Here is a 12,136-nt window from a genome sequence, read left to right as displayed (position 1 = left end):
AGAAATTTAATGGAATAAGCAGTGAAATATAAATATAAAATATACTTTGGAATCACAGAATTTAAAATTTAAGAATAATAGAAACTGAAAAGAGGGACAAGTATGATTTGTTAGCGAATCATTCTGCATTTTTATACAATTTTAAATCTAAAATTATATATATTACCACCGATAATATAGAACTGAGTTGAAGTTGTCAATTAGAGGCTTATATTCGTCGAAATAGTTAAAATTGACTTTGGAAACGAACGAAGTAGGGAGCGAAAAAGTAGAAGTAGAGGCATTGAAAACAACTAATTCAAATATTACAGAAAGTTTAGTTAATGAAGACTAAGAACTAATATATATAAATATATTTCAACTAAATGTTATATTAAAATATATAAAATAAAAATATTAAAACTATTTCCGTTTATCGCTCTGTTTACGTTCTTTCGACAGTAACATTTGGGCCCCGTGAGGAATTCAACGAAATCATGCTGGGCGATGAACGTGTAAAGGATTGTTTTGAATATTTTTTTTCTTTATTTCTCGAATAATACAAAAATATTTTTCACGCTAATTTTCACGTGAAGAATGATACGACGAAAATAGAACCATCTTATTTCATCTTTGCTTCACTTCATATAACGCAAAATTAAATTGCTTATAAGTTAATAAAAAATTTATGTATATCAAGTTTAATGTTTATTTTAGTCTCTAGAACAAATTTTTCAACAGTATTTTACGAGTATATTAATATAAAATTTCTGAAATTTTAAAATTATTTGAAAATTAAATATATGTATAAAGAGAAATAGAATGATATCTTTAACAACATATTTCAATATTGGATAATATGTCTTTAATGTCTCCACTGCTAGATTATATAAAAATTAAAATCAGTGAAGCCACACATTTTTTAAAGTGTATCTTCTTTTTCTGTAATATCAATTATAAAGGATGATTTGAAGCAGACGTTTTAATACAAATTCAATAGTTTACTTGATAATTGAAAATGAATTACTTCCAGACAATAAGTTTTTATTAGATTAGGTAAAGGCTCTGTTATAATATAAATAAAAAATATGTGACTTTATTTTAAAAAAAATAATCTTATAATATCTTCTCTACATCTACAAAATAATCAATTATCACATTGTGCATTCTTATTAACAAAACTAAGCGAGTAATATTATTTTAAATGCTTCCCCCATCCTATATAAACGATGAAAGGTTAAATTCATTAAATTCATTCAATTAGAAAAAAAGTCAATATTTTCATATAAAGAAAGAAAAGTTTAACGTATCTAATATTAAAAGGTACACACCTGAGCGCATCTTCTTGATCCAACCGAGCGAGAATATACTGTTGAATGTCTCTGACCACTAACGATTTCCTTAAATCATCCAAAGGGATTTTCCGGAAGCCGCTGAACATCCTCGAGATCGGTTTGCTCTGACGCCGAGCGGTACAAACCAACAGCAACCATTGAGGGAACAGGTGATGATGATTAGCCAACAATTCGGCAATCGTTCTACTGACGTTATCATTTTCCCTTCTTGAGTCTCTGGTACCGGTCTGTGGGAGATCCAAAGTTTGCCCCTCGTCGATGGAATCGACTAACAGAAACAGACAATTTTTTGGTGGTTCCAACTCGAGCAGAGGAAACAGTAGTGCCTTCTTTAAAGCGTCGTCGGGGTCTCTGTCAAGAACATCTGGTTGCAGGGCGGCCTGTATTTCTGGGTCGGTTCTAAGCTTTTCCGCGTATGCTTCTGCCACCATTTCCCTCGATGTTAATGGTACCGTTGTGGCATTGGTGGTAGTTGTGCTTCCTGGTATTGGAGAGCTCGAAGACACCCTAACGAACATTTGTGTGTGTGTGTGTGAAATATATGTACGAATAATATCATTATTTGATTTTTACGATTATATTAGTGAACTTAGGTAGCTATTAAAGAATCCAATGTAATGGTATTCAGCAGTTATGAGCAATATTACATACAGGATATATAATATAAATACCTGTAATAAAATAGAAAGAGTACAGAAACAGTACTGTTCTTTATACGAACAAAATTGTGAATAATCTAATGTAGACAATGTTTAGAATAATACAAGCGATTGAAAATGAAGTAAGGTTAGCAAAACCTAATAATAAAACGAAATTCAACATATGAGGAATGCGAAACGCGAGCCAAGAGGCAAAAACTACGTTTGAAAAATGCTGTTCAATATTGTTTGCATCGTCCAGATAGAACAATAGCCATGGAGAGTCATGCGCAACAAATAATGCAGAAAGTTCAGTGGAAGCTGAAGTTTCAACCTCTCCATAAGTTGTTTTCAGAATTGCTTTCAAAGTGGCAGTACTGCTCTAAAGTCTCATACCACTTAATTTTATTAATTTCACCATCGGGATTGTCGAACGGAAACTAAGGTAATTTAACTGCGGCAAATTTTCCAGAAGGAAAATATATGACATCACATTATCATATGATTATTGCTTAGATTTCTGTTAAAGTTAAACATCATATCACTGCCTCTGACAGTAGATAATATCAAATATTCTTCACACGTGGAAAGAAAATCGAGTTACTTTTACTGCTAGAGAAGGTAATTTATTGTTGTTCATAGTTTTACTTTCACCCATTTTCGCAAAACAAATTGTCATTGATTTAAGGGAAAACTGGTCTAAAGAGATTAAACCCTCAAATTACCTGTGAATTCCATCCGAACCGGGTTGCAGAAGCTGAGCAACCAGAGATCTGACGAATTGTGCTGGTGACAAGGATGCCTCGCTCCTAGCTTGGCAAAAGTGCCTGGCCAATAATCTCCTGTTCAAAGATCTCTGATGTCTGGCATTGGCACCGGCCGACGGCCAAGCTAATTCCGCACTGAACGCAGTTTTCCCGCTTCCTGGACCACCGACGACCAGAACACCGCAAGTTTTCGAGGCTGGCCTTTGCTCCAAGCAATGGGACAATTTGGTGAACGCCCATTCGCGGCAGAAGAATCGTTTCTTCTCTATCACCGGTGCAGCCATCTTTCCAAATGATTTTTGTTTCTTTCTTATTTAATAAGAGTTAAACCAAACGATCCTAATTACACTTCGTTGCTCAGAACTCTTGGCTAATAGATTTTTCTTTCAGATTTACGTTCATATCAAACACATATTCCCTGGTTCGAAGTGATTTGTGCGTCTGGATAGGAAATATATCAGAGGCCGTGTTCGTGAACAGCTCTGTTGTTTGAATTTTTCTAAACTAATGATCGTCGCCGTGTTCAGATATGTAAAAGCGCGTATTTTCTTCTCAAAATCGTTCTCCAAGATGGATCGAGAGTTTTGATTGATTTCGTTGGTTGACAATATTAATTGTTTATATTTTAATTGCAATTTTGTACAAGTTGCAAAGGATTAGTTGATGATTTAGAATGAATGCGGTGTGCGACTACGGTTCATCTTGTTGCGCTTCTCTGAGGGAAGATTCGTCGGAGCCCCAGGGGGCTCTGAGGCTTCCTCGGCCTCCATTCAGCCTTCTCATCGCCTCGTCGCGGACGAGCACCGCGCTTCGTATCGCTGCATTCTATGCCTGGAACAGAGAAAATTGATACATATATTTATGCTACTAAATTAAATCTATCAAATTAAATAGATTTAAATTTTTTAATCCATGACAATTTTTTATTATTGCTTTGTATCTCGCGTTGCATTTTCGTACAGTGTTTTGATATAGTAGCTTTTTAATTCTTATGTGTTATAAATATTTGATAGAACGGTAAACCATCGGATGAATTAACCCACGATGAATAAAGTACGAAGTTTAAATAATATCTAAGTTGAAATAATATCTACATGTTTCAAATTTATTATAATTATTAATAAACTTTATTAATAAATTGTTTTATAAATTTTATCTAATACCGTTTAACCAAAGATGAGTTTATAATTTCGAACAACTTGTTGGAAAGCTATTTCTTTGGTTTAGAATGATAGGAGTTCAGAATTAGAAAAAAATCAAATTGATTCGTGTTTTCCTGATTTTTGAAAATTTCCGGCATTCGAGAAAATTTCGGAAATTTCTATTTTATTATTCTATTTTATTTTCTTACAACGTTTCTCCTCAACACGAAATATGATCCTTTGTTTCGAAGCTATAATCGATTTAAAAATTCCAACATTTTTATCTCATATAAGAATTCGTAACTAGTTCCCAATTGCTTTAAAATGCTAATAATAACAATATTGGCATAAATCAATATTCTCAATACAGTAATATTTCCTATTTTATTACTTTCAATTTACATATTTAGTAAATAATTGAACTCAATTTTAGTAATAAATATTTTGAATTCTCGCAAAAGTTAATAAAATTTCTGCAAAGGTTGTCGCACGGAAATTGTCAAACTGAAAATTAACCGCGAGAAAGTAATATATCCACGACGAGATTACTTATAAAATGCAAACCGCGCCTAATCCATGAATTATATAATTGTTAGAAATATAAAAAGAAGCATTGTTAATTTCAACCTTTATGCCTTGAAACCTTTGTTCTAGAAAAGCATTTCAAATAATTTTTAACCTCGAACCCGAATGTAGATAACTCGAATATAGATTAGATTTTAATAAATGTTATTGTCAACTCTATTTATATTTTTTGATTGATTAAACTAATTTAATAAATCGATGCATCATCAAATGCTATACGTCATCAAATGAGCAGTCATGTGCTACATGATGGAAAACTATGGCAGATAAAAAACATTCCAATCTCAGAGAAAAATTCATATAACCTTGTATTTTTGATTTTTGTACATCAATAAATAGCCAACCGAGAATATCTCGATGTACTTTTATTATCGAGATGTATCATCAGATATCGTATTACGAGGATTTATTTTATGGTAGTTTCTGATGTAAGATAAAATACCAGTCCATCTATATTTTTCTTCAGTAGCTTGTGACGTTAGATATCTATGCTATTACATTCTTACTTTATTGGTTTTTGATGTAGGACAAAGCACTGGTCCAGCCATAAATCAAGGTTGTAAACTAAACTCTCAAAGATCACGCTTAGTTACATGTTGTAAAATGACAAGTGCAACTAATGTTGATCGTTGGTTATATGACAATAGTCCATATATGAATTTCTTTACATTAACAGTTCGAAATTATACATTTTTCTTATATATATATCGTATGTGACGAAAAACAAATTAATTTCAATTTCAAACAATGCAATCGACAAATATACATAAAGAATACAATACAAGAAAATACAAAAAATACAATTGTATATATTATATATTTATATTTGGATTCGAGATCATTAGAATGTTCTTCATTTAAAATTTCATACGAATTAATCAAAAATAAAATTTTAAAAATATTCAGAATTTTTAAATTACAATAAAATTTGTGATGACTTTATTACATCACGTATCTCAATTTCGCGTTAGAAACTGATGATAGTTCGGAGATATTGTCGTAAGTGAAGAAATTAATATTGTGTTGAATGGACGACAAATTTTGTCGTTATTATACAATATATTATACAATATATTATACAATATACAATATAATTAGAACGTGGTGTCTGTTGATATGATCGTATGTTAGAATATATTGCGTATACTCTGTTTTAGGATTTCGTATATTAATCTTTTCTTTGTTGTCATTTAAGAAAAACATTGCTGTTCACAACTTGAAATTTATTATTTAATGATAAATATGTACAATTTTCGTCAATCAAGAAGAAAAATTTAAAATAACGAAAAATAATATGTCGCAATATCAGATTAATAATTGTTTATAATATATACAGGAGATGTTCCAAAGGAGATTTCTAAAATAATTTCAAGCAAGATTTTTCTTTGCAAAAGCATTCGTTATGGTTTTGTTAACGAATTAGTAAGAAAAAATGTTGCCCAATCACGAAACCCGTAGCTTAATCGAGTCGCCGATCGAACATAAACAAGTCCAAGCAACTCAATATCTTAAAGAAAGTGTGTTGAATATTATATTTATTTATTTATTCATTGTTTGTAATATAATTCGATGTAATTTTTTATCGATAAAAAATATTTATTATATTCGATGTTCTCCAGTGTTTGGCCAGTATTTTTTATTAATAACTTATTAACAAAGTCGTAATGAAAATTTTTATGAAAGAAAATGTTGCTTGAAATCATTTCACGAATTTCCGGTTTACGGATGTTCCAATATTTTTGAGATCTGTATAAATCTCCTTCTAATGAAAATAGATAGGATATTATGCATTTATCTTAAGGAAAATCGAAGCGCAATATGTGGTTACAATATTATACAACGTGTACGATAATAAAAGAATTAAATAAATGGAAATTGAATGGAATGTAATTATGATTGACAATATTTTATTTTATGTAATTGAAAGACTTATAAATTATGATTACTATTTGGAATATTTTGAGTCCATTCATTTCTTTTGTATCTATATTTACAAAATTAAGTTAAATGAATTAATTGGATTAAATGGATTTTCTAAAAATCTGAAAAGAAATTCAAATTAGAGAAATCGAGAAACCAAAATTGTCATATATAAGTGAATTTTTGTTTTAATATATAGGATTAAATAAACTAATTTAATTAAATATTTCTTCGTATATAATCCTAATTAAAATTTGTAATTAACAATCTCCATATTTTTGTTAATTCTATTATTATAATATTCATTTTACTTTATCTGGCTATGTATTGGGTCAACGTTCAATCTTCTTTAAAATCTTAACTATTCATAATTCACATCGTGACCTACGCTCTGATCTGTGTCGCGTAACATGTCTCAAATGAAACACTTCATTTATTTTTTTTTTATTTTTCATTTCTTCAAATGTTGCATTATTTGTGGAATATAATATGTTGTAAATGTTGCAAATTTTTCAGAGTTAATTTGTTCAATATGTATAATAATATATTCATAATAATAAATTTTATTAATGAATATTTAATTTTATATAGAAAATTATAGATTTTTATAAATAATCTTTATTTATTTAAAAAAAATTAATAACAATTATTTTTCATACGAATTCTTTAATTGAGTCAAATCATAATTAACAAGAAATATTCGACAAAAAAAGTGGCGACAAAATAGTGTCCTTTAATAATAATAAATAAATAAAATAAAAATATTCTGTAGAATTTTGTTCCGTAATAAGAGTAGATCCATGGCAATCTTAGGTTTATTTATTTTTGTAATTTTAATCGTAATATATGCATTAATGCATATAACTTCGGTTTGAAAGTCTGAAAATCTTTTTTTTGTTTTTTAAATGAAGTTTCTTGTTTTGTACTATTATTGTCAGTAATTAAAGGGAATTTGGTTATTTCTCTCGACACTTGTTTGCATTGAAATTATACCATTTCGTGCCAACCCTCTTCTGTCTAGGCCGAAAAAGCCTTGCATCTTAATGGATGCCAGCATTTGAATACTTTATTTTCTAGTTTTTCTTTTCTCTCGTTCTCTCTCTTGTTTTTCAAAAGTTGGTCGAAGTTTAAATCTTATTAAAATTCATTTGATTGGATTTAATTGAATTGGAAATTTTTGTCAATTAAGATTTTTAAAAGTTATCATAAATAAAAAGACATAATATATTATTCTTTTTCAGTAACATAATCTTCGAATATTGCTATACCTTAAAAAATTTAATGATATTAAAAAACAATTGTTGAAGTATTCGATATGGTGATATGATGTGACTGTAGAGAGCATTATAATATATTCATGGAATATTTTGAAACGCATACAAAAGTTAACATGTAAAAATGTTGGTTGAAGCTTATTTATTAAATTAGACAAAACGAAACAGAGGTAGAGTGAAATGATAGTATGATGAAGTATAAAGTATAAAACTATCTTTTTCCATATCTATCTCGCTTCACTTAATGTAAATTTAAATTGCTTCTAATTTAATAAATAAACCATAATTTTCAATTTCGTATAAATTTTTATGTTTTTTTATATTTTAAATGAATATGAATGAAATTTTAAATATTTAAAAGTGCAATTAGAAATTCACAAATCTTCTTTACTTTTATTATTACATTGTCTATTACATTATTTTAATAATTAAAAGATAAGAATATGAAAAATTATATGAAGAATGTATATAATTATATGATTATATGAAGAAATTTAAATTATTAAGATTTATTTACATCATATTTAGAAAAATTATTATCATTCATTTTCTTCATATTCAAATATAAATAACACATGATGTTTATGTCGTATGAAATTGTAATTAATTTATAATGATACTAGACACAATCATTTGTATATAAATGTTTTATTTTTATTTGGAAATATTTGTAAAACTAATAGATAAAAACTAGATAAAAATTTGAAATTTCGAAAATATAAAAATGTTTAAATTATATTAGAAAACTGTTAATTTAAATCAAGAGCAATATAAGTGTAATGTAATTTTCTATGACAGCAATGTGTAACATGAAAAAAAAACAGATTTTGTTTTATTGTTAATTTAAATATTAAGCTTGAATATTTTAACTTTATTTTTATAAAATTCGATCTTTATGAACTCGATGTTGTACGTTTCATATAATAAAAATTCATTTAATTTCAATTATTGATTTAATTAATAGGAATTCATATTCATATAATATTTCATAAAAATATAATAAAATAACAATAAGTTTTCTAAAATGAACAATAATATATCAAATATTATAAATTTAGAAACAATTTTGTTAGCGTAACAGTTATATTTAATATTTATGAATTAATTTTTTACTTATTTTGAATCATAGAATATAATTTATATTTCTAATAATATTATTGCATTCAAATTATATTTTTAATTACATATTTATATTTATATTATAAATATTCACATAAGTGGAATAGCATTCAATAGTAATAATAAAAATTCAACTAGAATTCAGATAATTAGATATAACATTATATAAAATCTCATTCATATATTTAATATTTTATTCTATTTTACATTCATAAGTTTATATATAAATGTTTGATATATGATTACATTTTAATTACGCAATTATATAAATTAAAAAGTTATATATTTAGAATCTTAAACATATAATTTTATATATATTTCTCGTATTTTAACAATCAGAATGTCTTACAATTATTTAAAAAAATATTGTTATAAATATTTGTTGTGAAAATGTTAAAAAATATTAAAAATACTTGTTACATAAATTGAAAAGTTACAGATTTAAAATTTTGTACAAATTTTCTTTATTTTAATAATCAGAATTTCTTACACAATTGTTTGTAAAAAAAAGTATATTAATTATTTATAAAAGATAAATTTTCCTAATTCCAACACTAATCCCAATATATTATTACACAATTCGTTATTACCCGCGAAGATTACGGGAAACAAAATGACAAACAATCCTATTTCCACTCACAACAGTTTATCGAATGAGGAGAGAGATCCAGTCACGTCTAATGAAAAGCCTGATTCCGGTATTATTCGTTGCACGGTGAACGATCTGAAATTCGTATTAAACGACCGTGATAATTGTCTGTTCGCGGTAGACAGGTAGATTGAAATTATGGGAGTGCGCTCGAGACGGGGGAAAACGTGGAGGGCCAATGACAAACTAGTTCTACTAATGAGAAGGAAATACCTCGGCGACTGACTTTTCTAATTATTACTCACCGTGTATTTGCGTTTGTTGAGACTTCCGTTTGAAAATCTGATACTCTCATGAATGAAAACACGCTTAATTTACGGTATTGTGAATACGTTAACATTCCAGTTGAATAAGACATTTGAATTAAACAGGGTCTTTTAAGTTTTATAAATTTATCAGTCAGTTAAAGAAAATCCTTGTGAAAGTTCAACTAATAAATTGTGTTATTAAATCCAATAATAATTATATTTTATATGAAACATCATAAAAATGTATAATTATTATATATAGAATAAAATTTTTTTTATTAGTGAAATATTAGTCTCAGGAAATGAAATCAAACTTTAAAGTATTAATATTATTTTTTTAAATATAAGTTCGCAATGATACGAAATAAAACAAAATTTTAAATTATAAGATAATTAGAGTTCTATTGTTCTATTGTAAAAATTTGATGATAAATACGTATATATAAAATATGATGAAAAAAAACAATTTGCAAATTGATTTCATATACTTGAACAGTTTTTCCGTTGAAAAATTATTGTAAACCATTATACTTTATATAAATTTTTATAAAAATGAGATTTTTAAAAAAAAGATCAATTTTCTTACAAGATAATATATTATATTTATAAATGACTCCATATCTCTTTTTTAAGAGATAGTGATATCGAAAATTTAAAGGTTAATTATAGAAGTTAATTCCTGTTTGTAGAGATCAAGTTTTTTTTAAATTTCGTAATTCTTTTTTTTAAGTTAAAGTAAATTTATAAAATATTGTTTGCAAATATTCGAATTCTATAGTCGATTTGTAATAGATATTTTACTTTTAATAGTATTAATTAATTATGAACAATCAGAAATAATATTTATTATATTATATTTTTATATAGGATGAATCACCTATCATTATATCATCATTTATCATATATCATTATTTTTATTTATATCAATAGAATTATTCATATTAAAAAATTTTCAAATAAAAAGTGGTTTCAAAAGAAACATTTTGATATATCGAAAGAACAAGATTAATTAGAGAGATATTTTAATTCAAATTTAATAAAACTTGATTTATGAAAGATAAGCATGACAGAAGAATATTGTTTCACGTGTTTCTTATCTTTTATATAATAAGATTTATAAAATTTGAGTCAAAATGTCTTTTAGATTAAACTATCTTTCGACATAACTTGAATTTTAAAGAAGATTTTAAAAAATCATATTAATTTAAAATAATTAGATAATTTATATATTATGTTGTAGATAATTACTATAAACTTTTCAAATAACAAAAAGTGTTTCTTATTATTATACAATTTATAATTGATTATTTAATTTTATTACTTATATCATATAATTTTTATCATCATATTTTAATACCATTAATTTTATAATATTTCATATAGATTTATACATAATTTTGTAACTAAAAGATATTTTATCAAAGATAATTGTATTCAAATACTTTTGAGTGTATTTCAAATTTGAATAAGTTTTTATAGCAGAACAAAAAGAAATGAATTTTATAAAAATTCGATTTTTATATCATATTTGTATCATATTTTTCACAGTATAATAAATTCTTCTTACCTTCTTGAAGAAAAATCCTGTACAATTTTACAATTTAAGAAAATTTTTTAAACTTTTCTATATCTTTTTCTACATCTATATATTTATTCTTATTATTATTAAAATTTTTATCACTATTGAAAATATTTCTTAAGTATGACAAAAACATGAAATATGAATCATTAAAATATGAGGGAATTGAAAAAATAAAAATTATAGAACCGTCGCATTGATTAAAAACATATCGAATATATATTTAAGATTTCTTTCCTTCTCTACTTTTTTTCTAAGAAAAACAGACACTTACTGTTGAAATCTAAAGTTCGACGATTATACTTGCAGATCCCTCATAACTAGAATTTCCGTTTCACGAAAATTGCCCGGCACCAATACAAATCAAACGTTTTGTTTGCACTGAAAATTTACTGCCCGGCCATGTCAGACTATGCCGGTGGTTTTGGCTTATCGCGTGCGTCGCGTCATTGATAGCGAATTTTCGAAATTCCCTCGTATGCCGGGACGATTTGGACCCGGACCCACCTCAACTATCAACCGCATAGATAAACCTTGACACGGACGAGCCATTGTCGACGTTCACACTGCTCGTTTTTATCTGTGAACAATGCTGCGATGCAATCGTCTCGAGGATATCGTAGTCGACAAATTAACGGTAACAAATTTGCAAGTCGATCGAACCGATTGGAAGAACGAATTCGATTGGATTCGAACGAAACCAGTTAATTTATTTGAGCAATTGGAATCTTGCGCGCATGGATAAAAGGCATGGAAAGTGTCGCGTTATTTTTGACGAGTTTTCAAAAGCTTTGCTCGATTTTTATAACGATTGATAAACTCCGTTTTTGATATCGTATCAGATCATGTTCTGTGAAAAGAACATCGGGCGAAATGGAATT

The 12,136-nt window shown here is 27.0% G+C and overlaps 1 protein-coding gene across 5 annotated transcripts in view; it reads right to left on the bottom strand.

Annotated features, from left to right (window-relative positions):
• The window catches only part of LOC100869566 (uncharacterized), a 304,803-nt gene that overhangs the window by 10,619 nt on the left and 282,048 nt on the right, over positions 1–12,136 (bottom strand). For all 5 annotated transcript variants that reach the window (XM_086909671.1, XM_031919759.2, XM_086909678.1 and 2 more), the window contains exons 6-7: positions 2,698–3,570; positions 1,311–1,841 (exon numbers count right to left, since the gene is read on the bottom strand). In XM_086909671.1, coding sequence (XP_086765797.1) covers positions 1,311–1,841; positions 2,698–3,023 — 857 coding nt within the window. In that variant the 5' untranslated portion in view covers positions 3,024–3,570. The remainder of the gene's footprint in view (positions 1–1,310; positions 1,842–2,697; positions 3,571–12,136) is intronic.

Source organism: Apis florea, unplaced genomic scaffold (assembly GCF_048593485.1).
Source record: "Apis florea isolate Af1SG1 unplaced genomic scaffold, ASM4859348v1 contig_1789_pilon, whole genome shotgun sequence".
Taxonomy (NCBI): domain Eukaryota; kingdom Metazoa; phylum Arthropoda; class Insecta; order Hymenoptera; family Apidae; genus Apis; species Apis florea.
The sequence above is the reverse complement of the archived record's forward strand: the minus strand, read 5'-3'. Positions and strand labels throughout refer to the sequence as shown.